This window comes from Platalea leucorodia (assembly GCF_965183815.1).
Source record: "Platalea leucorodia genome assembly, chromosome: 5".
Lineage (NCBI taxonomy): Eukaryota > Metazoa > Chordata > Aves > Pelecaniformes > Threskiornithidae > Platalea > Platalea leucorodia.
In genome coordinates, this window is record NC_138827.1 from 95374208 (window position 1) to 95400669 (window position 26462).

A 26462-nucleotide genomic window follows, 5' to 3' on the forward strand; every position below is an offset into this window, starting at 1 on the left:
CAGCTAGCCATGCTGACACATTTGGGAGCTGAGATATACTGTAACTAAATTTGATGTGAAGTGTTGGTGGCCTTCATAATGTAATTTATTCATGTTTCTGTAGATAGCATATGTTGCCTGTGCAATAATTTTTTATCGTATCAGGACAGAACGGCTACTGTTCCAAATTGTGTTATACAAACCTAGATATACAGACAAATTTTTATTGTGCTTTGCTGTGGTGTAAATCAGTGGACTCTATTGAGCTCGGCTGGGGTGGGCGAGATTAGAATCAGTCTCATGGTGTCTAATTTATTTCTATTTTTTCTGACTTAATGTAATCTCTGTTCTTGCTCCGTGGGGAGCAGCAGCCAGTTATCTTTGTAGTCCTGCCCAAAGAATGAACATATGCGAACCCCCTTGTTTTGGGCAGGAGGCTGCTACTCCCAGGGATTTATTGCTGTTTACTGACCCTTTGGATGCTGAGATGAAGGCGGTGTGTTGAGAAAGCAGCTGATGAATGCTACTGGTGCTTCATTAAAAATCTCAGCGTCTTTATCAGCTGTTATCTGAGGTTTCCTTGGATTTGCCCATTTCATGCCCCACCTGTTTAAGGCATGTTGTTTTTATGGCATTCTTTTGGACCTGGAGAGCCGCCCTGCAATTCGGATGAGTGTTGTCTGCGCAGGGCTGGGTGTGCTGGCTCCCCTCCAGTAATTAAATCTGAGCATCTGAATAATTTCTTTCCTTGTTTTGCATTTTTGGGTGTGAACTGTATTGGAGCCAATGTCACTAATTCCTCTTCTTTCCCTTGACAGAAAGTCGGTGACTTCGTTTTCTGACCGTCATAGATGCTGACTGCAATGCTGAAGACACTGGGCGAGTCCCTCCTCAGCTCTTCTGTGTGAGGTGAGCAGCCATATAGACAGGCAAAAAAAATTAATTGCAGGATGTCTGAGGGCCTCCCGTTTGCCCCCGAGGACTTCCCTACTGTATTTGCGTTGGGGAGGAACGAGGTCCTCTCCGTCTGATTTCTGAAGGATGCTCAAGATTTCTGAGCTTCGCTTGTGGTCTGCGTTACTTTGTCCAGGTGTTGGGACTCAGCGGGTTGCATTCTGAATTAAATGTGAATTCTGAATGAAACTAACCCAGAAGACATGAGCAAAGCAATAAATCTGGTCCTTGCCTGCGTTACTGTATTTGGTCAGCTTGATGGGTTTTCAGGTCTTACCTGAAATGCTGTTCATCTGAAACGCAAGAATGAACTAAACCAGATAACAGATATTACATTGTATCTTCCACTGTAGTTAGTCAATATCTGATTAAATATAATTGCAGTAATTTATCATGATAGAAACTGTTTCTAAGTAATTTAAATACAGCTTGAAATGAAAAGTTTTACTGTATGTTCAATATGTACTATTTTCAGGTTTATCTTCAGTTTCTTATCAAGACCGATGCTGTGTATTATGTATTATGACAATGTTGCTTTTCATAAGGTTGGGAATGTAATGGAATTTTCTGGACGAAGCTTCTAATAACTGATAATTTTAATGAAAATCACTGAGATTATGCCAATGAAGACAAATCTTGAAGCCAGGTGTTATCGCTCTCCTTACGCTAATATGGATGTGACATTTTTACCTATAAAAGTAGGATTGATCACTAATAAGTAGAAATACATTGGGAATTTAAACATGGTATAAATACAGAAGATATTACATAAGAAAAAATTAATATGTGAATTTACATCAGAAACTAGCTCTTGTTTGATGTGGCATGTACCATGAACATTTTTTGAGACTTCAAAACTGTTCCCACTTGAATGTGGATGAATCCAGGATATCTTGAAACTCATGTAAAATCTGCCTAAGTAAGTGGCTGGTTGGTCTGCTTTTGGGGTGAGAGAAACACAGATTTGAATCACCAGGCTGAATCAGAAGTTCTAAGGTTTTGTTTTGTTGTATGTCTTTCTTAACCTGTCTGGTTTTGGAGCTTTTCCATGGTATGTAAACAGTGTGGACATTCACTGAAGCAGTCATTTAGAAGTTCTGCTCCTGCGTTGTGTGGGAGACCCAGAGAGACATTCTTCCTTGCTTCCAGTGCCGCACAGTGATTATTTTAATGAGCTGTACAGTGTTAAACTGCTCCAGCAACAGGGCTTGGTCCATTCCTGTCTCAGTCACAACGTGGCTCTGGAATTTTTCTGAAGTGTTGGAGAGCTTAATTAAAATCCCTTTGTCGGAGAGACCTCTCCAGATTAACTTGTTGCTGATCTGGAGCTCAGAGGTCAGGGACTTGAGTGTGAGTCCCCAATTCCAGAGAAATGCCTGAGTAATGTCTAGTTTTCCCTTTCAGCCTGGTTCATCACGTACTGATGAGCAACCCCTGCTTTTCCGGCTGCCTTTCTCATGTTGCTTTTGTGTATCCCGTGTTCACACGTGCTATGGAGCTAAAACAGTTCCAGGTCTGGTATTTCAGTTGTCAGGGATCTTAAATGTAGGATATGGGGTCTGTATTCAGAGCTGAATTTTGCACCTGGAATCTATTCTCAGCTTTGGTTTAGCCTGCCTATAGCATGATAACATTCATGAAAAAGATAAATTAAATAGAGAAAAGAAGAGACACATCACAGACTGTTATCAGTTCCCTTGCCATTTATTTGCACTGTCAGTTTTCTTCTTAAGAACCTGCTAAAAGCATTTGTGATGGCTGTATTTGTAGGATGGGACTGCAGGTCCTCCGGGAGCTGGCCCTCTCCTCTCTCTGCCCTCCTGCCTTTTTTCCCCTCTCTTTCTCTCCAAGTGAAGCCTCTCTTAACAGACTTGTCCTCCACGAATCCGGCACACAGGGAGTATGAAATGCACAGTGGCCACCAGGTTACCCTTAGGCTGAGCCTGTTGCCTTGGCATTTTAAGTCTTTTAGCATACTTTTTCTTTTTTTGTTAATTCTAGGACCAAAGAAGACAAGAGACTGAATTATCTGAATTATGCTTCTACAACAGAACTGGGTTTCTCCTCATTGGGCATGGCAGAGCCTGGGGAAGTCCTTCCTTTTGTTTGTTTTCTTAATGTTACAAACAGCTGATCTGGAAGCCAGGAGAGGTCATCAGTTTGTCTGGAAAACAGGTAGGAAAAAGATATGTTGGTTTATCTACTAGATAATTCCTGCATTCAAGGATGCAGTGATTGCCCTTTCTCCGTTCTTTTTTGGCTTAATAATAAGTTAAAAAACCTGATAATGTCTTCTGTTCTAAATTTTTTTTGTAACTGAAAAATAGGGGGGTTTAATCTCTATTTTAAATTAGTAATCTTCATGTCTGTTGCAGTTATGCACCGGTGTGACTCTAGAGTGTAACTCTGGACTCCTTAATGCTTTTAATCCAAGAGTAAAATATTTACTGGGTCCTGATATCATCCTAATGTTGCTTCCTTTGAAATATTTAATCATTTTCTTTTCATGTTTGAATGAAAAGGACACACCAGTGTCTTTCAGGATGAACTGAGACAGAAGTCCGTACTCTTGGTTGATCTACTTATAATTTCATTGGTACATTCAGTGAATTATTTCTGTCCAACAGTCAGGTTGGATGCATGCAGTGTTTGAACATTAGAAATCGGGCACATGCAATGTTTGGAAACTTTTGTGACAACATGTTGATAACACTGCGATTCTTAGTGAGAGGGAGGAGGTAAATAAGAAATGGCATGATACAGATGCGTAAAAATAAGCATGATGCATTGGGTGCTGATTTTGTAGCACAACACAACAACAAAGAATGTTTAATGAAGTGGAAAGATGGGCAAATTCAGGAAATGTTTCCTCAAAGTACTTCATCAAAAATACGCAACTGAACCAGGGGTTTCATTGCCCAGGATCCCCTTGAGGTTTGGCTTTTATGACTGAGTACCAGAGCGATTAAATTTGATGGAAAAATAATTTTCCTCTTTTTTTTAAGAGAGGTTCTTTGCTGTTTTGGTTATTTGTTTTTTAATCGTATTTCTATAGAAGGTAAGAGATTGAATGAGCTGAATAATGAAACTGTTATTCTGGGAGGGCTCCTTCCTCCTGGTAGGATGAATGCAAGCTTCTCACCATGGTCACTGGGACGGGAGGCTGAATGCTGGTGAAGTGCTGGTTAAGTACAATCCGATACTATATTTCTAAAGACTTTTTTTACAAAGTCTTGCATGTAAAATGAAGAGGAAATCAACAACAACATAAACTGTCTTTCTCCAATTCACTGTTATTTATGTGATTTTTGAACAAGCTTTGAAAGTTGTTTTCTTAAGACAAATTAGACCCTTCAATGCTGTCTGTCTTCTCTTCAGTTCTGAAGTGTATTGTGCCGTCAGTCTTTAGGGGTGTGCATTGGAAGTCATAAAAATTTAATTTGACTTGATGATTCCAGCTGACAATAAAGAGTTATCGATGCTTCAAAGCATCTGAGGCAGATGTATTTAGAACTAAGAAAAGGCGGTGCACAGGTTTGCATGGCCGTGGGGTACCATGCTCTGAAAGCCCTGTGATGAGCTCGTTGTAAAGGTCTGTCTTCCAGATGCAGAAGAAAATTGTCACTTCTTGTGACTCTACCACACTGAATTAGAAATATTTGAGCCCTCAAGAGTAATTTTAAAAACCTTAAATCCTAACAGTATTTTGATGTGCTTTCTATGCTTATGTAGTGACAAGAGGCAGAAAACAATTTTGAGTGAAATGTTTTCAAAATGAAAATAACTTGTGAGCTTGAGCCAAATTCATTGTCCTGTTTGGTAAAAACAAAGATTGTTTTTTTTTTTTGTTCCTCCAGTTAAAAATTTTTACATTTGTAAACAAATCTTTCATTTTTTCATTGGAGCATTTTGTTGAAAATTGGATGAAAGTTATGTCTAAACTCAAAATGTTTAGTTCTAGGTTGAAATGAATAGTATGTTCACCTAAAACACTTTGTTTTGCTAAGAAAATGAAGTAGCTTTTAATGTCAGAATGGAGCAGATCCATTCTCATAGAAAGAAAACCTACAGCTGTTGTCCTTTTTTTAATGAAACAATCTAATGAGAAACGAGCAATCCCTAATGGGAAAGGAGATGATCTGTTTTGGTTTTAAATCTTGAAATGTCTGTTGCAAGCATGGCAAGTTACTTACCTACTGTAGAGAAATTCAACTTCTTATTGAAATGTCATGCTGTATAATTAAATAAGATTATGCGACTGGAAGCTCTGACTTTAAGAAAATGAATTTATGTGTACTAGAGTAAATTTTCCTAGCACACAGAAGTCCAGAGATGCATCTTTAATATGGATGGGGGGCGGGGAAAGCATCATATCAGCACTGAAGGTTATAAAGCAGGCTTTTTTTCAGCTAAATCCTTGGCTTTATCTAATGAAGACTCATACATTTTCATGCTGGACTTGGTGGTCTTGGTATAGATGAAAGGCATTGTATTGAAATAACTGCATCTACAAAAAACCCAGGCTCTATATTTCTAAAATGTAAGAACGTGGCAGTGTGAGGTAGATTATATGTACTCGTCCCTCAGCTGTTCAAAGGGCTATCACTTGCAATTTGCTTATTTGTGGCCTGTCTTAAAACCATTTATTTTTAGCTTTCGGTTTTTAGAGATGATATGCTAACGTCTAAATATCTGTACACTGTATCTTTTGGTTTCAAGACATTTCTTGTCAGATACTTATTTTGTGACCACCGGCCTAAACATGAAAGCAATAATTATATCAATTAAATTACTCAGCAACCTCAAATAGCTGAATAATTTTCCAACACTTGCTAACTAACAAAGCAGTTTTAGTGATAAAATCTTGAGAAAATTTAATTGGATCTAAATCCCTGCAAATTAATATTGTTTAATGCAATAGCCAATTAGCAATTTGCATATTTCACCATGTTGATTTTCTTCAGCTCTTGAATGGTCCTAAAAGTGCCTGGAATTTCTGTATTGCAAATATGTCTATGTTTTAGCGATGGCCATTTAAGCTTTTAAAACTGTGTATAGAATATGTATGCACGCGTGAATCCACAGCATGATTCTAGTTGGTTTATTTTTTGGTGTAACTCTAAAATTTAGTTCTGAAGTCTAAATGAAGTCTAAAATATGTGCAATGCAGGAAATACTTTGTGTGCTTTACAGGAGAGGGGCTGATAATTAGGATTACAAAATGCTGAAAATTAGCCCTTCCTAGAGACACTTGCAGTTGCTGTGTGGGCAGGTTGCAGTCTCACCATCACTGCTGGTGTCTTCAGCTCCTCCATAAACTACACTTCGGTAACCGTGCATGTGCTGTTTCCCCCAGAATACTAACAGAATGAAAGGGATAAGGGACATACCCCATCAAGGTGGCTCTCGGAGCTAAAGCAGTGATGTGGCTTTTGTTTTTAGTAAGGGGAATATTGTAAAAATGTTTTTGTAGGATGAAAATGTTCTGATTTTTAGGAAAATAGTTCTCTAATTGTGGTAAAATGCTCTTTAACATGGGAATAATACTCTGTCTACTACAGAAGGGAGGAAGGGGACCATTAAAAACCCAGATGTGGTGTCCCAGTGCGTTCTCCATCTGTAATTCTCTCCAAAAAATGGATCAGGATGGCGATTTAGCCTAGCAGGGACATGCTCCCTGTTACGAATGGAAGAGCACTGAAAGTGAGATATCAGACTGGGAAATGGATTTGTAATACAGCTGCACAGTAGAGAGATTTTTACCTGAGGAAGAAACCATTAATCTTCTGGTGTTTGTGGGCTTCTGGGAGCTAGGCGTGGTGAGCCATAAGCTCTCTTGCCCCAGGTGAACACAAAAAAACTTTAGTTCAGAGTTATTACCCATATTTGAAAGCCCTTCTTAAAATAGGGTTAGCAAATGGGTTTTGATCATTAGTCTTTCTTCAGAAACAATCCATAATGGAAAGGGTACGAAATGAACTTTTCGGAGAACAACTTCTAACGTGGAGGAACCTTTGAACTACTCGTGAATGTGGGTGAGCCAGTTACGGCTAAGATGAAAAAGATCTTTTGTTCTCTGTTCTCAGGTAATACTGCCATAAAATTGCCCTTTCTCAAGATCTTAATTTCAGGAAGGCCAAGTGCTAGTTTGGAAGTGCCTTTGACCTTATGTCTTAAAAGATAAACTTTTACCTACGTACACCAAATGTTAAAAGGAGTCCAGATCTTCAAAGGACAGTAGAGCTCAAACCTTCTGAAAAGAGATTCAAAGATAGCTCTGCATCAAGTGATATTTTTCCAAAAGCTCTGCAAGATGAAGAATGATAATCTGCCCTAGATTAGGTGGGGTTTTTTATTTGATAGGACAACAATTCATGAAGGAAGCGCAAATGTCTTTTTAGTGATCTTTGTGTGGTATCTGGAAGTTTTGATATTTCTCGGACTGTCTGTCGCTTCCAAGCTTCTTATTTTGTGGCAAATGTTCTAATTGTAGGTTATTCTTATGCTATCTTGGTGAATGGAATTTTAAATATTTAAACTCTAAAATGGAAATTTAGCCTTGATTTAATCAAGTTTTGAATGATTCTAAGGTTCTTCGCTAGTGAGAGTTTAGGACTGCAGTGGTTCTCTTGGGTTATAGACTGCAATCTTGTCATATTGACAGCAGCAACAATTAATAAATAATTTAAAAAAAAACAAACAACCTATTAAGTTCCATTCTAAAACTGGTCAGATTGTTGCTATAAACTTGATTGAAAAGTTGTTCTAGAATGATAAGCCTTCTTATTTTCACCTTTAACTTTATTCATGATCAGTTTATACCTTCATACTTGAGCCAGACTGTTCTTTAATTTAAGTAACTCTTTTGGTAGTTGCTCCTAATGTGTTTGTGAATTAAGGATACTAAGCTATTCTGGACTCCTGTTAGTAAACATACTCTCTTTGAACTGGTTTGTCAAACTAAATCTTTTTTAAACATTGTTCCTCAGAATTATATCAAATCTCAGATGAGATTTCACCTACTGATATTTTACAATTTTAATTAGAAATGCCTGGTTAAAATATCTCAGGATCACATAGGTGGTGCTCTTTTTGAGTATTTTGTAATAAACAGTTTAATTTGAAGAAGTTTAGTTGTTTTTAATCTGTCGGTATAGGTTCAATAAGTAGCCATTAAAAAATGTGATTTTAAATATAAAAAATAGTACTTTATCATTAGTTCCAAATTGGTCTAAAATAATTCTCTGCAAAGAATATTTTATGGGACAATATAAATTATACTTTTATTTCTGCAAAACTTTAAAAAAAGCCCCATAATACTTGAAACTTTGTAAAGAAAGTTATTTTGCAAAATTTCATTAGCAGCAAAACTTAATGTGCTGGCTGATATCAGTCACTGATATTTGAGAAAATTTAAAGATGGCCTTAAAGCTACTCTATTTCCTTAGACAGGAGTGCAATTGTTTCAGATTGCTAAATATTTGGTTTTCTCTCCTCATTATTCCTTACCTTTCCTATCCACATTTTCACCTCTAAATTTTATCACGTATGGTTCTGCTACTTCACCCTTATCATTCCGGTTCTGATATGGTATCCTCATCTGGTGGTGTTTCCTCAACAGTTGAATCCAAACTTGCCTTGGACTTGTGGAGGTGTGTCTGTTGCCTTACTTTATAACCCTTTGCAGTGGTGATACAAATCATATTTAGGTGGGTGAGACACTTCAGAGGTGGTGGAGACAGTAAATGCTGGTGAGTTTGTCAGAGAACCGGACAAACATACATGAGAAGAGCTCCATCTCTCTCCTGAAGAACCTTTCCTGTGCTGGAAGCTCATCTTCCAGCCTGGCTTGTCCTCCACGTGCTTGAGGTCTGCTGCTGTGTTGGATAAATGTGCCCCAGCAGCCCACGGCATACCCACCTGGGTCCTGTCCACCATAGCTTCTGGATTTATCCTTAATCCCCAGGGCTAAAAGCTCAGCATATGGGACATGGCTGAAGAACCTGCCCTGTTGGCCCAGGGAATGCCATCCAGTGTCAGACACATCAGAATTGTTCCTGGAGGAGTCATGGTTTGGGAAGCAGGCTCAGAGATGCAGAAATGCATCAACTGGTGCCCTTTTTCCTTGTCTGTAAAACCTGGTATGTTCTTATTAGCTCTGCTTTCCTGGAGGGACTGGAAGCCACCAGTGAAACGTTCTTGGTGGCACTGCTTAAAGAAAGAATCGCTGGCTTCTGTATTTTTTCCTAGAAAAACGCACTACAGCAAGCAATACGGGAAGCATAGAGTATCAGTCAAATTGAAAAGGCAAGCAAAGGAGGAGCTGAAATGACACTGAAATATATGATAAAATTAACACTTTATATGCTTGGAGATAATAGGCAGGGTACTAGTTCCTCAGCAGAGATGAGTCCTGCGCAGCAGCAGCAGGGCTGCAGACTGACGGCGATGCTTGCTGAGTTTACGTGTAAGCTTTTACAGCATGTGCCTGGTAATTTTGGTATTGTTGGGCTTGCAAAACTATTTCAATAGTTCTTTTACACAAAGACTACACACTTTAACAAATATCTTTGTCTAACCGACATCAAATGTTCAGTAAGTGGTGGTTTAAACTAGATTACACAGGAGATTCACGCTAATCTTTTAATGTCCCTCTTCCCTTCCTGAGAATAATAGTTTTTGAGAATAAGGTGCTTTTTTCTGGTTTTTGTTGGTATTGGGAAAAATATAAGTTGGGCGTCTTATCCTTTTCTTTCCTCAATAGTTACTATGGGAACAGAGCTGCGGGTCATGGGAAAATCTGCAAAAGTGGTTTCTTTTAAATTGTTCATTTAAAAAAAAAGATAGCTTATTATTGGAATTGTGGTACTTTTCATTCAACTTTGTTGGATTGCATTGTTGTACATATTTCACTCACAACAGAAGCGCAGTGAGTGGCAAGAAAAACAGATGGGGTTGTTTTTGTACTTTTTCCTTGGGGTTAATATTTTTTTAATTGAATGCAGCTGTTGGAAAGATTTCTGTTGTTATGTATAGGCGGAGCATTAAAAATGGATGATCACATTTTCAGCCTGTTTCAGCAGAGTACTAGATTTAATTATTCTGCTGCCCTTGTTCAGAACCCTGCAGGTTTTTTTTTTTAATAATTATATCTTAAATTAGTTAGAATAAGAGTTTCACGTAGCCACTTAATTGAACGATTTCAGGATATTGGGGTAATCGCTTCCTCATTCAGCTCTTGTGTACAGCAGAGTTATTGCAGGTGAAAATACCCAAAATTGTATTAGAAATCCCTAAGATGCATATTTTTGTTCTCGGTATGCAGGTAGTAGAACTGACTCTTTCTAGGGATATGAGTTTTGGGTAGTCTGCCCACTGATACCCCTATTTCCCTAGATACTTTTTTTTTTTTCCTGGTATGTATGGGGATAGTCCTGCTGTAATCTGCTTAATATTTTTTCATTTTTTATTAAAAAAATTTTTTTTTTTGAATGGCAAAAGCCAGGAACACGAAATGGAGAAGTTAGAAGGGATGGGGGATATTTCATGGTAATCCAGTATTGAGATAACATTCATATGGTTTATTTTAATCACTCTCAGCTAGTTGATATATTAAGTGGGCATTTCGTTATATCTGGTAGTTTCGAGTATATGAGCTTCAGTTTGCTTAGCGAGTGCCTGCTGAGATCAATAGGAGTGTGGTGTGGGAATCCAGAGGCAGTACCTGGTCCTTACTGTTGCCTGGTGCCTACCACTTTGTAGACTTCTGCGGTTCCTTCTTCTAGAGACCTTTTAAAGTTTATGGTTAAATGTACCTCCGTGTCATACTTGCGTGTAACAGCGATTTAGGATTATAGAGCTACATTTGGAAGAGCATGTTAAAACCCCATTATAACGGTTCTAAATATATTGGTTCTATATGCTGGGGGATGAGTTGTAGACAGTTGCTGAAGTATATCCAGCTTTTGTGTGGCATGTCCTGGAAGGCTAGCCATGAAAAATCACTTTTCAAATGAGAACTTAATAAAAACTTTCCTGCTCTGAACACTAAGCCCTACTCCCCGTGCGATTAGTGGTTTCATTTCTTTCTCAGCAGTTGGGTAATGATTATGGCTCCAGATGCTGCAGGAGTGATAAAGAGAGTGATTAATTTCACTTGAAAGGGCATATGCTCAAAGAGGAGCCAGCCCGACACCTCGAACGCGGAGCCCACGTCGCTGTCGCACCACAGCTTGCAGGACTCGGTACCCAACTGTTCCTGGGGAAAGCACCAGTAAACCCACGTTACTTATCTTAAGCCGATACATTTGCTGCTTGGTTTTGCCCACTCATGGATGTATTTCCCCCCGCCTCACTGTATTCCACAGTATCTGGTTTGAAAAGCTTTTTGTGTCTCTTTATAAAACAGTGCTGTCAAACTTTCAGCAGAAGACTTTGAGAAGAGGCTGATGCCACCAGCGCCGCCCAAGTAACTGCGAACAAGTTCAGAGTTATCTTTGTACCCTCTACAGAATGAAGTGGTAATGAAAGGATTCATATTCCCCAGCATAGTCAACAGCAACTTTAAAAGTGTTCCTACGCTTTATTTGCAATAATAGTTCACACCATATGACTTGCTGAAAATTCCTGACATTTAAAGTATTACATTTTCAATATACTTAAAAAATTAAATGTGTAAGGTAGGTACTTTAATAAGTCTTTATTAGGACTTTATTGACCCATGGAATAGGTCAAAAAAAGTATGACACGTGGGTGGTGGTGCCAGCCGCGTGATTAAATACAGGGCAAGGGGATATCTGGTGTTTATTGTGTTATCGCCTGAACTTTTTCACTGATTGGTGTCTTCTGGGGTTTATTCTATCACCTCTGAGATCCAAAGACCTTCAAATATCAATAGTTTAAAAATATCCACCTATGTGTGAGGCATGTTTTACTTCTCTACAGTATGACATTTATAACCATAAATTTCACAAGTTTGAAGCTGAAGACAAAAATAAATTCAGTACTTGTGACATCTTTAAGATCTTTTGACCCATTAGTTAAATTGATTTATATCACCCAGTTGCTTTTAAGCAAAATAAGCACTTTTCTTCTAGCTTTTGAAAATCTTCACAGTGAAGACACTGAATATAGGGAAGTTATTTCTGTACGTTTATTAAATTCTGATGTGTATTAGCTGCATAGTTTTGAAGCAGCTGCCTGGATGGAGTACAGAATTGGAGTTTTTACAGACAAGAATTAAAAGGAGGCTGTAATGATAAAACACCAGGCACTTTTCAGAAGTTTAGAAGTTCTTTTATTAAACATGAGGTAGTGCTCGCGTCAAGTTTTTATTGTAATTCTCTTAATGTTCTTGCTTGTATTAATAAAGTAATGCTGAATTCAAGCGAAAGTAAAAATGAATTTCAATAAATTATTTGCAGCTCTGTGTGTTAAGTGCGTACACTGTATGACTGCAATAAATAACTTCTCTAAGCTTTCAATATTTTTCAGTTAAACTAATTCAGTACATCTGTTTTTCAACTGGCATTGAGCATTTCATAACCCAAGTATAATTGTATCTTGATTTAAACCATTGTTAATGTGAAAATTTGTGATTCTGCAGATGTGTATTCCTGAATTTAGTTTTATTCACTGTCAGCGGTGAGCTCGTAAAGCGTGAGGTTGTGTCTGTGATTAACAGGCAGCTGACATGTATTCGTTTTGAAGTTGTAGAAATACAATAATGAGGGTTTATCCAAACTTTAACTATTATTGATCACACTTTTCTCTTAAGGAAATATCCGTCCTCTATCTTCTGCATTCCTCTGCAAAGCGCTAAGAAAGCCTTACTTTTAGAATTGGCTCCAAACATGAAGAAGTGTGGAGAAAAGAAGGGGGGGGAAAAAAAGCCAAGCATATCCTTGTACGCGTAGGACTGAGGTGAAAGTTAAACCGTGTGTCTCAGTGTTAAGTATGTCACTTTGCGTGTTTACGTCTATGCGTGTGTATGCTTACGCGTTATTTTTTGCGTGTATTTATATGTCAGCTGTGTAGAATCGTGTTGCCATCTAGCCCAGGAGGCTGGTGTAGTGGCAGAAATAGAAACATAGCTGCAACGTTTTGAAATCTGGAGAAGGCTCGAACGAGAGACAGGGAAGTCGGAGTAAATGATGACAGTAATGTTAGTCTGCCCTAAGGGGCTTGCAAAGTACAGTACTTAAACCCCAATTTTTGCTTTGTAGATAAGTGAGCGTGTCTCAGTCAAGTCAATATACGTGTGCAATAGATGATAAAGCTTGGTATTACACACCTTCTTTGATATTTTTTTGTACTTACTGCTCTAAAGGTAACATTATATTTATGCTTGGAACACTCTGAAGTACTTTATGCTTTTTGTTACGAGCTTTCAAACGTGTTGCTTGGTTTAGTAATGGAAGCTCAGGCAGCCCGAAATTTTCGCTCACGTGTTAGGTATTTTGCTAGGACTGTCTCCAAAAAAGTAGGGAGTGACACCAGAGAGTAACAAATCAAATAAATTGAAAAGCAGATGAGAAAATGTAATTCTATGCTGTTACATTTAAATATTGAAGGCTGCTTTCTTGAATGAAAATAAAGGTGAAAAACAAACCAAAAAAATCCCTGCTTTGCCTATAGATATTTTAAAATTTTAATGTACTCTGATATTAAAAAAAACCCAATCTTTTACTTACTCATCTTCTTCACTGTGATTTACTTGTCCTTGATTGATTTTTTTTTAAATAGATGAGCCAGCTTTCAAAGTCCTCAAAATGATTTAATTATTACAGCACACAGGGCCTCAAATCAGATTTAAGGTATTTTGATGCAGTTTATGGAATAAACCGGTGAACAGATGCTGAGGATGGAAAGTTGCTGGTGCTCAAATCTACTCGATGATTCTGCAGGCAGCAGATTCCCCATAGACCTTAGCTGAAAGGTCAGGAGCTAACCTTAGTATATGCCATCTAATACAATATCGTTGGGATAAATATATTGTAACTATATGTCTGTGTGTCTTAGTGTATCAGAGCTAAAGAAATGGTAAACTCGCAATGTTCTGAATATATTACCAAATAAAGCTATGCAGCATTCAATAAAGCAATTACATAGAAAGCATTACAGTCAACTTCAATTCCAATATTAGCAGTAATAATCAATCATTTTCAATCCGAGGGATGGTCTAATCGCTTTTTGTGGCTGCTTTGAAAGGTTACATTACTCAGTTATCTTGCAGCTGAGCAACCTTTTCATGTTTGCTTCATGTAGGATTTTATAAATGTTCTTTCTTTTAATCTCAGTATTTTGGTATTGGCTGTTTTGTGAGAGTTTAAAAATTTCCCTAACCTTTTCTCATCCCAATATAACTTCTTGCAGTTCTTAAACATTTTTGGAGTAGAAGACCTAATTGTCATGAGCAACAGATGATTTTGTTAAATCTCTGTAAAATCTCCTTTTTGCTCCTTGTGCTCGTGTTGCCACTTTTCTCTGTGGTAGAATAAGCATCCTACAGAAGTACTCTCATTCAGCTTCATCCAGCGCTTGCTCCTGTGCAGCTCAGGGACTTTTTTTCCTTTGGCACGCTTCAGATCGTGAAGCCTGATCTTCTCACAGAGTCTGTTCTTCAGTCTGAGCCCCGTGACTGACAGTGGTTTCTCTCCTCTCTCCTCTGCTTTGCTCTCAGCTGCGTGGGCTGCGTGCTGCAGGCTCTGTTATAGATCACTGCTGGTGGATATTCATTGATACTAGCTAGGTAGCCCTATTTAATTCCTTCCTTGATCAGGTAATTTGGGAAATGGTTAAGGAGAATTGTGTTATCACCATTAGGATAGTACTAGTAAGTTGGTGCTGCAACAAAAAGACAGATGCGTGAGAAAATGGGGAAAAGATGATTTCCATCAAGTGTTCTTCCTGCTTCACCTCTTAAGGCCAACAGGTAGAATGGGTGGTTGACTGATAAAACAACAGGCTTGATTCAAGTTTTTTCTAAAAGTATAAGTTTTATAGGGCCTGATTTCCCCGCCCCCCCCCCCCCCCCCCCCCAAGCCTAGATACTTTGTGAAAGATCCTTGTTTTCAGGTCTTCTGGAACCCATTCTAGCCAATCTTTTTACTTCTGGACAGTGCCATTTAAGCAATATTAATCACAATGGAAAATATTGACTTTGAAGAAAAGGATATCTCTTTCTCTTAGCTACGAACCTGGCTAACGGTGAGTTGAATTACTGTATCTGGGTGATGCTTGTTGGCCCGTAAATTTACTTCCTCCATTGACTAGTAAAATTAGCACATTTTGCATGAATGAGAATAAAAGGTCCATAGCATTTTAGGTTTTTTCCCATGTAAATAGCAATTGAAGCAGCTGGGAAATTTTAGTTTAAGAATAAATTATCAGAGATTTGTTTCTTTTTATGTCTTTGACAGTATTGGCAAAGCTGTCTGTTAATGTATTGCTGATGGATTTTTTTTTTTTTTTTAAATCCTAACAGTTTTATCATGCCTGGCCTGAATATACATTTTAGTGCCCAGAACTGTCCTGCTATCCTATGGACACATACACATGTTCTGGTCAGCTTGTTCTCAGGTGGCTATTGACATGTTACGATCCATACATCTGAATGAATTTCTGTTGTGTTTCTTATTCTTTACCAACATAAATCTCTTCAGTCTGACTTCTGTTGTCTTTATGCACTGACAGCTGCACGGAGGTGGCATAGGATGCTACATGAAACCGCTGATTGTTAATGTCATGCATTATTCTAGGCTTGCCTTTTTTTTTTTAACTAGGTTGGTAAATGCCATATGTAAAATTTCATAACTTTCTCATAAAACCTTTTTAGTATCTCTCTGGAGATTCTATTGATAAACTTTCCCTTAAGCATACATACAAATTAAATGTGAGAACCTGAGGCTAAAAGAAATTGCTCCAAGGCAATGATTCACAAGGATGAAAAATCAATAAGAGTTTCATTAAGGAAGGAAGGAAAGTTTAGAGAGGCTTTTTGCTTTGCTTTCCTATGGAAAGTAGAGGGAGAAACAATTGATCATTTTATTCAGCTTTATTCTTAGAAGTAGGAGTCATAATGTTGATGCAGGTATTTTGAAGCATGAAGGTGGCTGGGTGAAGGAACCTGGCGCCTGTGATCTCTTTGGCTGTATCCCCAGTGTGTCTTTCCAAATTCTCCTCCTTCGCCTCTTCTTTTTCATTTGTGTGAGCAGCACCTGCTGTAAGTGGAATTATCCTCTGGAGAAGCTTCCTGGGATGATAAGTGGGAACTTGTTCAAGCAAGTGTGTTTGTGCAGGAGGTTACAGCGTGGACTTGCAGAACCACTGCCAGAGGGAGCTGTGTCCTCCCCTGGGTAGAGGTTTCCACCCATAGCTCCGCTCCGCAGCGGGTCAGGTTGGGTGACCGTGCTGGATGAGTCGCTTCAGATAGCCGATGTGATGGAAACTCTATTCTTTCTATATATTTTTAAGGGTTTTCTGTTGAATCAGCTGTGTGAGAAGTGACCCGCCCTGCAGCAGCCGTGGTGAGGACGAGCAATGGGAGGGCAGGGGCAGGGGGACGAGACCAGCCCGCGCATGGGAGCTGCGTGGGGGAGCGTGGACGCCGACGCTGCCGCGGGCGCCCGCTCGCTCCGCGCGTAGGAGCTCCTCTGCTGGGAAGGTTGTGTTTGTGGAAGCGGGACTTCTATAGCAACCGTATTTCCCTGTCATAACTCTCAAATTTTTTAGATTTGCTGTTAAAACTTGGTGATGACACATGTTAACGATCTTACAGTGACAGCCGACAGTTATACATCTGTTTGTTTTCATTAAATACCCTTTTTTGGAAAGTTTTAGTGGTGATTTGATTAAAGTGCACTTAGGATGGAAAACCTGGCAGAGGTTCAGCCAAGAGCAAATTTATTTTCTCCAAGCTTGTTTAAAATACCAGGAATGCTAGCAGGGTTGAATAGTAAATATGAGCTGTACATCTTGTTCAGCGGGCTTTTTTTGGATGCCTTGCATGAACCGGACAAGTGAGTAAGTGAGATGCACGTGACTGAGGGCTCTGACAGAGTTGTGGTGATGGATTAAAATCAGACGAGCGAAGCTGCTGCCACCCCTGACCATCTGCCCCGCTCTTTGTTGTGCATCCCAGAACAGCAATATTTGGTCTGTTCATGAATCAGCTTTTATAAAACAGTTTTTAGTCTGGAGTATTAAAGTAAGCTGAACCGGGGCTGGTTTACTTTAATATGCTTCTCCTAAATGGTTTTGGGGGAGCTTGCAGGCTGCCCCAGCTGTCTAAAAATGGGATGTTATTTGTAGTCCTGAGGCTGCCTTAGGTAATGCACTCGTGCTGCTTCCTCGCTCGCATCTCCTTGCCCCGCTGCCCCATGCAGGTGTGCGTCGCTGCGGGGCTGCTCTGCTCCGGCCTCGGGGCTGACGGCGTCCGCAGCCCTGACTGTCCCTGCACCACGCTTCTCTGCACAGCAGCGCCCGTCCTGAGAGGTAGCACAGGTGCCAAAAGTGTCTTCTCAGTGTATTTAAAATTGGGGTCCTTTTTACCACTCCAGTCCTGCAAAAGCGCTGTTACCCATTTGTAAATATTTTATCTTAAGAGCAAGCCGCTATTTGTTACTTAGATATTTGTATGATTACATATACAGTGATTGCCTGACATATATCTTCATCTGCAGAGCATCCGAACTGTAATTTGGGGAAATCTCTTGCTTGGTTTTAGAGCAAAATTGGGTTCATGTTGATTATCTGAAGCAAATGTGGTGCATCACAACCCTATGCTGCGTCCTGTTAAATGCGATAAACAGTAACAACCAAGTGTTTGAGGCTGAAAGTCCCGTACCTCTAAGGGCCCTGGGCTGCCATATGACCTGTTCACCTTTCCCAGTTTTCGAACAGTGGCAAGTGAACAGATTGGATCAGATCTTGTTTCAGCATCATCTGTTTCCACAGCTGAAGCTCCCATATGATCAGATGGCATAAATTATTTAAGATGCAGAAGCTGTGTAACCAGAGTCTCTAGTAAAGGTTAAGGCTCCATCTGTTCTGCCAACCTTGAGGACTGCGCATTTCACGGCATCGTCTGTGTTGCTGGATGACATCATGAGAGTCGGGAACATTCAAATGTGCCCCAAACTGTTGCTTCACATTTGCTTCACAGCGGTGAAGGCCTCACTGCATGTGCACCGTACGCCGGGGCTGCTCTTGGCCCAGCTTCATTCACAGTCAGTCCGTGCTGCCCAGTGCCCCGTCAGCACCAGGTCTGGCATCCTCTAACAAAAGCTGGACTGGACGGTACACAGCACCGAGAGGTAACGTACATGATCTAAGAGGTTCTTGTGCAATAGGAGGAGAAGACAAAAAGATTAAATAGGAGAAGAACCCAAATCCAATCTTTTCAGTTCCTGTTGTACGTACTCCGTCTTGTTTAAATCGTGTTTTCAATGTAAAATGTTACAGCTAATCAGTATTTTAGTGATTCTATTCAGAAATGAGGGCAGCAGCATTTTTTGTATACCAAAACCAAATGAAATTATTCCATGTGCAGGTGATGAAGAGAATAACAAGGGAGTTTTGGAACTTAAAGCTCTTTTTCCAAGTTTCGATGCTGCCAGCCTCCTCCTCTCGAAGAGCAGGAGTTGAGTTTCTGAAAAGTTCTCTGAAAGAGAATTTTGCTTTGTGACATTAAAATTCAATATTGACACTGTTTTCTGGTTTCTCCTCAAACCCAAGTAAAATATATATTCTCTATGTACTATATTCTACATATATAAATGAAACAGAGAAATGCATTTTATTAAAATCTGCATGGCTTCAGGTGTAGGTTTAAGTAGTTGCTCCAAATATCACGGCTGCTTAGAATAAATTGTGAATAAGGAAGGATGAAGTTTAGTCTCGTAGAAGAAGTTTACAGACTTCTAAAGCTTAATTTTCAGGGCTTCCTTTTCTCCTGTTTGGTTTATTGTAACCTATCTTGGAGTCTTTTTCTTAAGGCTGGCTGATTTCCCTTCAGTTAGAAACCAGGCGGGATGATAGATAAAATATCTACTGTGTAGCTCTTGTATCATTTTTCTAAACATAATAATTATGTTCTAGCCTTGCATTCTTCTGATACAAAACCAAACCCCAGATACTCTGTTCCTGCTTTTTTCCAAGAACAATATATAAAGCCTGAATAGCCGTGGTGGTGACAGCTGGCTGGTACCGCCGGTGTTACAGGTTGTTAGAGATTGCGTTAATGGGCTCTGTTCTGGAGAGATTTATAGCTCGCAGCTTTTCGAGAGAAAGGAAACAACCAAAGCTAAATAAAGTAGGGTTTTTTTTGTAATTTGAGAAGATTTTTAGACAGAGATTTTGTTTGGCAGACCTGCTTGGTCTCATCAAAAACTTTTTTGTGTGTGTATGATAGCTTGAAAATGGAATAATTTTGACCACCATACTGTTGTATATTAGGGCTCAGCACTTTGCAGCATCAAAGACAGATCAGATGGAGCTGACGTGGTTTTGGTACCAAACTCCCATGGGCGTTTATAGATGGCAGCAGCACAGGCAGCGTAGAGGCTCCGGAGGAGCCCTGTTTCTCCTTTGCCTGCAGTTTCTGGTGGGGTGGGAGGGAGCAGACACCATCCCTGTCTCTGCGCCGTGGGCTCGGGATGTCTTTGGTTTGGGCTACGGTGACAGCCCGGGAGCTGTGCGGCAGTCCTGGGGGGTGCGCGTTTCCCCGGCCCCCACCACCAACGAGTAGCTGAGCCGTTCAGCCTGAATCAAAGATTTATCCCAGAGAGAAGAAGGAAATTAAGAGGAGGCAGTTAAATATCTTTTTATGCTTTTTGACTTTATGGGATTTTTTCATTCTGTGCCGCGACTGTGGTTTTCTGAGCTGAACGCTGAAAATAGAACATAAAAGCTCATAAATTTAACATAAGGCAGAAAGGCCGTAGAATGAATAAATACATTTACCTTCCAGGGAATACCTTTTGCCAGTCGACTTCTTTCCGTTCAGATCGGGCTCCACCATCTCAAGCATACAAACTCCTCTGCAAATCTTGTTTCCAGAAAGAGGTCGCTCCCAAATGGCTTTAGTGGCTCCTTCAAAGGGTGCTGCTAACCAGTGAGGGCAGGTGGCCATCCTCATTTTTCCTGATTTTAAAGAAACCACCTCATCTTGTGATACTTATAAAGAAAGTAAAAGAGTGGGGGCTTCTAAGAGCTGCGATCTCTGTTCTCTCTTTTGCCCCTGCACGGCTAACCCAAGCCCTGTTTCCTACCTGCTCTTGCCTGGATCTCCCCCTGTCCGCGTGAAGCTTTGCATCAGGCAGGAAAAGAGGAAAAACTGCGAAATGAAGGTTAGTGGATGCGTAGGACGTACTGCGCCGAGGGCTGTGATAGCGCGGGAAGAAGGATGTTTGTCAGCACCTTACCACGCTCAGGGTCATCGATAAAAAGGAAGGTAATTGTCACTCTTCTTCTACAATACTTCCCTTAGATTGTTTTTTTTTCCTGTTTCTTTAGATTCATAGCTTTGGCAACAAATGCTGTTTATGGGGAGCAATCAGCAGAGAGTTAAACTCTGGTGCGTGGTACGTAGTTTACCTAAGCTTAGTGGAATTGCAGAAAAACAGAATTTGCAGCAGAAAAATAACAATAAAATCCAATATAACAAATTGCGAGATGCTAACTGCTGGTGTTGCAGCAGGCGTCGTCCTGCTCCATGGCCTGCCAGTTGTTTTCTGTGCTGTTGTGAGTGCTCGTCTGCTTTGGGGGGAAAAAACAGTTGAATGAACAGACTGAGACAGTAGAAAATATCTGTGATTTAATAGTTTTGTCAGTTTTCTGTTTATTCTAACATAAGTTTGGTTTTTTTTTTTCCTAACTGAAGAAGTAATAAACTTTTTATTAAAACTCGTAAGCTGCCCAAAACCATAGTGACCTTTTATGCATTTTTAGAGTGGTCAGGCTTGCTTAAAGTCAACATGGCATTATTTTTCTCAAGGAAAAATGTTTTGCTTCCTCTAAAATCATGGGAGATCCTCTTTTCCCTGGTCAGTTCTTGAACCCATCAGTAATTTCCTTCAAATGGCTGAATTAGCGATAAAATGTTTGGGAGTAGAATTTTGTGGACTGTATTAAGTTTTCTCAATTTTTCAGAAAGACAGGCCGGGAAAACTATGACGCTTGCTGCAGCGAGAAACCGCTCAAATAATCTAGTATAAATCAAATCAGGATCAAAGCACTTCATGGATTTATTAATGGAACATACTTAACCAGCAATCAGTGAACTATACATTCAAGACCAACATCAGCAATGCACCAGATGAGCTACAGTACAAGATGCTTAGTATAAATTAATAAACACCTTTCTAGATCTAATCCCCCAAAGTTTCTAATCATCACCCCCCTCCCCCAAAAGCATCCCCACCGCTTGCACGTGAAGGTGTCCCCGAGTCGTGCGGGGTCCCCTTCCACGGGAGACGTGGGTGCTGTGCCTGTGTGCACCCATATGCCTCCCTGGGGCAGGATCCCCACCACTGCTCTCTTCAAGCTGATTTATTTCTTTGCTTCACAAGTCTCTGTGTAGTTCCCTGGTTGCTCTTGGCTGATGGCTCATGGTCATCCTCTAGCATGGACCAGTTTTGGGCAGGCACCTTTTTGGGTGGTTTTGGATGCCCTCACTACCATACAAAACTCTGATAAACTACATCTATGAGTGGTTCTTGGAACTGCTTTTTCTGGAGATGATGTTGAAATCGCAGACATGGGGTTACCTTGGGGTAACAGACTTTCCTACTCAAAACTTAATGTACCAAGCAGTGTGATTAGGGGAGGAGTGGCTGGAGAGCTGCCTGGCGGAAAAGGACCTGGGGGTGTTGGTTGACAGCCACCTGAACATGAGCCAGCAGTGTGCCCAGGTGGCCAAGAGGGCCAATGGCATCCTGGCTTGTATCAGGAATAGTGTGGCCAGCAGGCCCAGGGAGGTGATCGTGCCCCTGTACTGGGCACTGGTGAGGCTGCACCTTGAGTCCTGTGTTCAGTTTTGGGCCCCTCACTCCAAGAAGGACATGGAGGGGCTGGAGCGTGTCCAGAGAAGGGCAACGAGACTGGTGAAGGGTCTGGAGCACAAGTCTGGTGAGGAGCGGCTGAGGGAGCTGGGGGTGTTTAGCCTGGAGAAGGGGAGGCTGAGGGGAGACCTTATCGCTCTCTACGACTGCCTGAAAGGAGGCTGTAGCGAGGTGGGGGTCGGTCTCTTCTCCCTAGTAACGAGCGATAGGACAAGAGGGAATGGCCTGAAGCTGCGCCAGGGGAGGTTTAAGTTGGATATTAGGAAAAACTTCTTCACCGCAAGGGCAGTCAAGCACTGGTACAGGGCAGTGGTTGAGTCTCCATCCCTGGAGGTATTTAAAAGCTGTGTAGTTGTGGTGCTTGAGGACATGGTTTAGTGGTGGACTTGGCAGTGCTGGGTTAACGGTTGGACTCGGGTCTTTTCCAACCTTGACGATTCTATGATTCTATGTGATCCAGCCGTGGCCGTGCATCTCCATTCACTTTGCAGCTGCATCTATTTCTGTTATTTGCTAAGTGGCCATTCCATTTGAAAAGGGATACAGGAATAGATGAGAAAACACTTGCAATTTTTGCTTTATTATACCTCGCCTTAAGAGAGGATATACTATTTTCATTCTAACAAAGAAGAAATATTAATTCGTGTCCCTAGCTGGTTTCCTCTGGGAAAGCAGGCAGTTTGTCTGCAGTAATTTCAGAGTGATGGATCCCACAGATAAATTTTTGATATTTTGTTCGGTTCCGTTGGCATAATCTGACAGGCCACATCTCCAATCTCTCATTCAGTTTCAAGCCAAAATATTATTCTGGATACCTGTTTATATTTCTGGCATATTAAAGAAGCAGATCTTTTCTTTGCAGGTTATGGATCTATTGCCAATTTACCATTTTTTTTCTTTTTATCCTCCACTTGTAATAAGTACTTTATTTCTGTGCATGTGCTGGCTGCACGGGTCTCCTTCAGGTGCACGGTAAAACTGAAGTGTTCAGTTCAGGTCAAGGAATGTATTACTCAACGTCCGAGAGGGATGGGATAAGGTTATCTAATGAAGACTTTAGTAGGACTCATGTGGCAGTTAATCATATCGTTGGCATGATTCCTTTAGCTCCTAATATTCTTGAAACCTCATATTATTCTTAGCATTCATCCTAACCATCTTTCATATCTTTTTCTTTCCATTTTGTAATAAATTCTAGAGGCTAATCTGTATTCCTTTTTGATTATTTTTTATCATTTTATATTTTACATTTTTTGATTTCTGTGACTTTTTTAACAAGCTTGTGCTGCTTTCTAACTTTTTCTTTAAGTACTTTGCTGCGATCATTTACATTTCTTGTAAAAAAACTTCTGTTTGATTTGTGTTGTTTCAAGGGTATAGATATCACCCTTCTAAAGAACAGAGTATATGTATTTTGAATTGGTAGATACTTCAGTCCTTTTAATTATAATTTTGCAATTAAGTCAGAACTACTTGTAAAGCATAGGCTACTACTGTGTTGTAGTTTCCTTTTATTCTTTCTGATGCAAATACCAGAAGCCAACGCTCTCCCAGTAAATATTCAATCCCAAAAATATATGGAAGAGGAAGCTGAAATACTCGCTCCAATTATTGAGTTTTTAAAGAAATATTTTACAGACAATTAACTATGACTACCAGTATTTTTTTTTGAAGTGTTACGTTGTTTTGACTGCATACCTAATGATGTTTTAATAGATGTCAACTCTTATGGAAATACAAGAATTAGAGATGAGGGTGGAATTTTCAACAGCACAAAGGATAATTGGGTGTCTGACTCATATCAAAAGTTAATGCAAGTTGAGTGCCAAGCCCTTTCTATGCCTCCAGATATCTCCTTCAGGAAGATAACTAGTCAGTACTCCCACTATAAGACCCAGTAACAGTTATGTGTACATTTAATATTAATTTCTGTTTTGGTTTTTTAGCATTTTTTCAGACTTAAATGTACGTGAGTTGGCTGAAGTGAGTGACACTTGCGTGTGTGTGGACTAAGTGTGTCCCTCGTGGGCGGTGGCTGGGGGTGATGGGTACAATAGGCGCTGCCTGGGTACTTTTAAGATCGTTATTGAGAATGTCAGCTTGAAGAGATGCTCTTGGTAGGCTGCTCTCAGCTAACTACAGTCTTTTCATAGAAGGCTTAACATTTTGATAGCCAGGTGCATCAAACCTGTTCAGCTGCAAAATTAGTATTTGCATATGGTTTTTTGAAGAAAGTGTTGTCTAAACTTTTTTTTTTTAAAAAGTGTTGTTATAAATATTTAGCCAAAGGAACCCTCTGCTGACAATAAAAGGAAAAGCCAGACATCAAGCCTTAGACATAAAACTGTTACAGATGACATTGCTTGTTATGGTACAGACTGTTTTTTGGACGTAATGATTTTCTTCCTGATGCCTATCGGGGTGTACTGTGTTGTTCTTTGTTCTCCTTCAGTAATCAAGATCAGCACCCAAGCTGGAATCTCGTTTGACCAAGCAGTTAAATAATTTTTCCGCTCTTTAAGCTGTATAACCACTTCTTTTTGTGGAAATGCTGGCTCTGATCCAGCGTTTGAGTCAGCAGGAATTTCCACTGACTTTGTGTGAGGTCTGCGGAAAAAAGATGATGAACACCGCAAATCCAGACACAACTTTTAACGAATGATGTCCCAATGGACAGGTTGATTGCTGGAAAGCATTCATCAGATAAATGCTTCTTAGTCGTTTCCTCTTTGATGTAAGGCCAGAAGATGATGGGTGTGAGAATAAATGTACGTTTCTTACTGACCTTTGCAAACCTTGATTTCCCCTTTCTTCAAATAAGACCAGGAGAGCAGCTGTAGTGAGCAACCCCACAGACCCACTAAGGCAGTCCTCGTCCCCAATACTGGCCATGTTGGCTGCTTGGAGAAATTGTGGAAGAAAAGGGCAAATACAGAGACTTTCTTGCATCCCCTTCCACTTCTGGCAGCCTGAAGCTTCAGAAGTCCTGAGCTGCGATGGTGCCTGCAGCTTAGGGGTGATAACCTTAATAGCCCTGATGGACTTTTCACCATGAATCTGTCTAAATTACTTTTTGAAACGATTTGTACTTCTGGCATCCAAGCACACTAGAGCAACGAGGTCCAAAATTTAATTCTTCATAAACCTGCTATGGTGTATGCTGAAAGCGTGTTTGTTTTTGCTAACGATCTCCTTTGGTCTAATAAATGATATTCCTTTGCCTTACAGTTTTTGCTTTCTAACTGAATTATGCCTTATATTTTTGTAAGGTTTTAAGATTGCTGCCTATCAGCTAATGGTATAAGGAGTGGTGAATATGCTTTTCCTTTTTTACTTTCCTCTTGCTGATTTGCATATTGCATACATTTCACATACGCATGTTAATTGTGTGGGTTTGGGTTTTGTTTTTTTTTTCTTCCCCTCTCCTCCAGTTTTAGTCAGTCTGTGTAATCCCCCTTTTGAAAGAAAGCCTTAATAATCCTTGTTACCCTTCTCTGGACCCTCCCTAATGTTACTATCCTTTTCTGAAATGGGGAATAGGACTACGTGCAGTCTTCCCAATGGGAGTGCACTATCCCGTGTACCATACCCTGCCCGGGGATGCTTTGGGCTCCAGTATTTCCTGATGCTCCGGTGTCTCTTTCATCAGGACTGATTGTTCCGCGATTTCTTACCGCTCTTCAAATGACTCCAAGGTCTCTTTCTGAAATGGTAATAGCTATTTTAGGAGCACGTTACTGGTTACGTATAGCTAGGGTTGTGTCTTCCATAGATAAAGGAACTAGACTGGTTCTGGGTGCAAATCTGAGCCAGGGAATTTGGTAATGTCCTGCTTCATGTAGTCAATAGCTACATTTTTATCTATAGGCTTTTTTATTTCTCTGAAAGACTCCTTTTGAAGTGCGGCTTCTTTTTTGGTGTAAAACCTGTGTGGATTCTTCCCCATTATAGTTATGTGTATCTATTCCATTGATTTTTATAGCTTCTGCCAGTTTAAATATTTGATTGTTGTGGTTCTCCTGGCTTTGTAGTGAGGTAAAGATGAAAGTAGAAGGTTGTCCATCAGTTAGGTAATGGATTTCCTCAAACCTTATTTCCACAAGTCAAGAGACAAGGAGAGAGGAAGAAAAGGGAGAGGAGGAGGTAGGCAAGCGTGTGTCTGTCTGCTTTGGGACAGCACAAGCCTGTAACGCTCTTTATTCCCATACGTGCACCCTAACAGACGTTCTATAGGGAGCTGGCATTGCACATCCATTCACTTCTGCTATGCCTGCTGCTATTAAGATTTTTTTTTCCTGATTTGGAAAGAAAATAACTGTTTGCAGTTCTGCTTACCATTTAATAAAAATAACTAAGGTTTTTCCTGTACTTCTGTTAATGTCTGCTGGAGTTACCCTTGTTCTGCTGTTTCTGTAGGGAGTATTTGAAATGTTTCTTCCTGAAAACCTGAAGCATTCAGTGGCACTG

The 26462-nt window shown here is 40.1% G+C and overlaps 1 protein-coding gene across 1 annotated transcript in view; it reads left to right on the forward strand.

Annotated features, from left to right (window-relative positions):
• Positions 1 to 804: 804 nt before the first annotated feature.
• Positions 805 to 26462, forward strand: part of THSD7B (thrombospondin type 1 domain containing 7B) — a gene marked incomplete at its 3' end in the record, with an annotated part of 273337 nt that continues 247679 nt past the window's right edge. Inside the window, exons 1-2 of the mRNA XM_082312579.1 lie at positions 805 to 888; positions 2935 to 3108. Coding sequence (XP_082168705.1) covers positions 2970 to 3108 — 139 coding nt within the window. The 5' untranslated portion in view covers positions 805 to 888; positions 2935 to 2969. The remainder of the gene's footprint in view (positions 889 to 2934; positions 3109 to 26462) is intronic.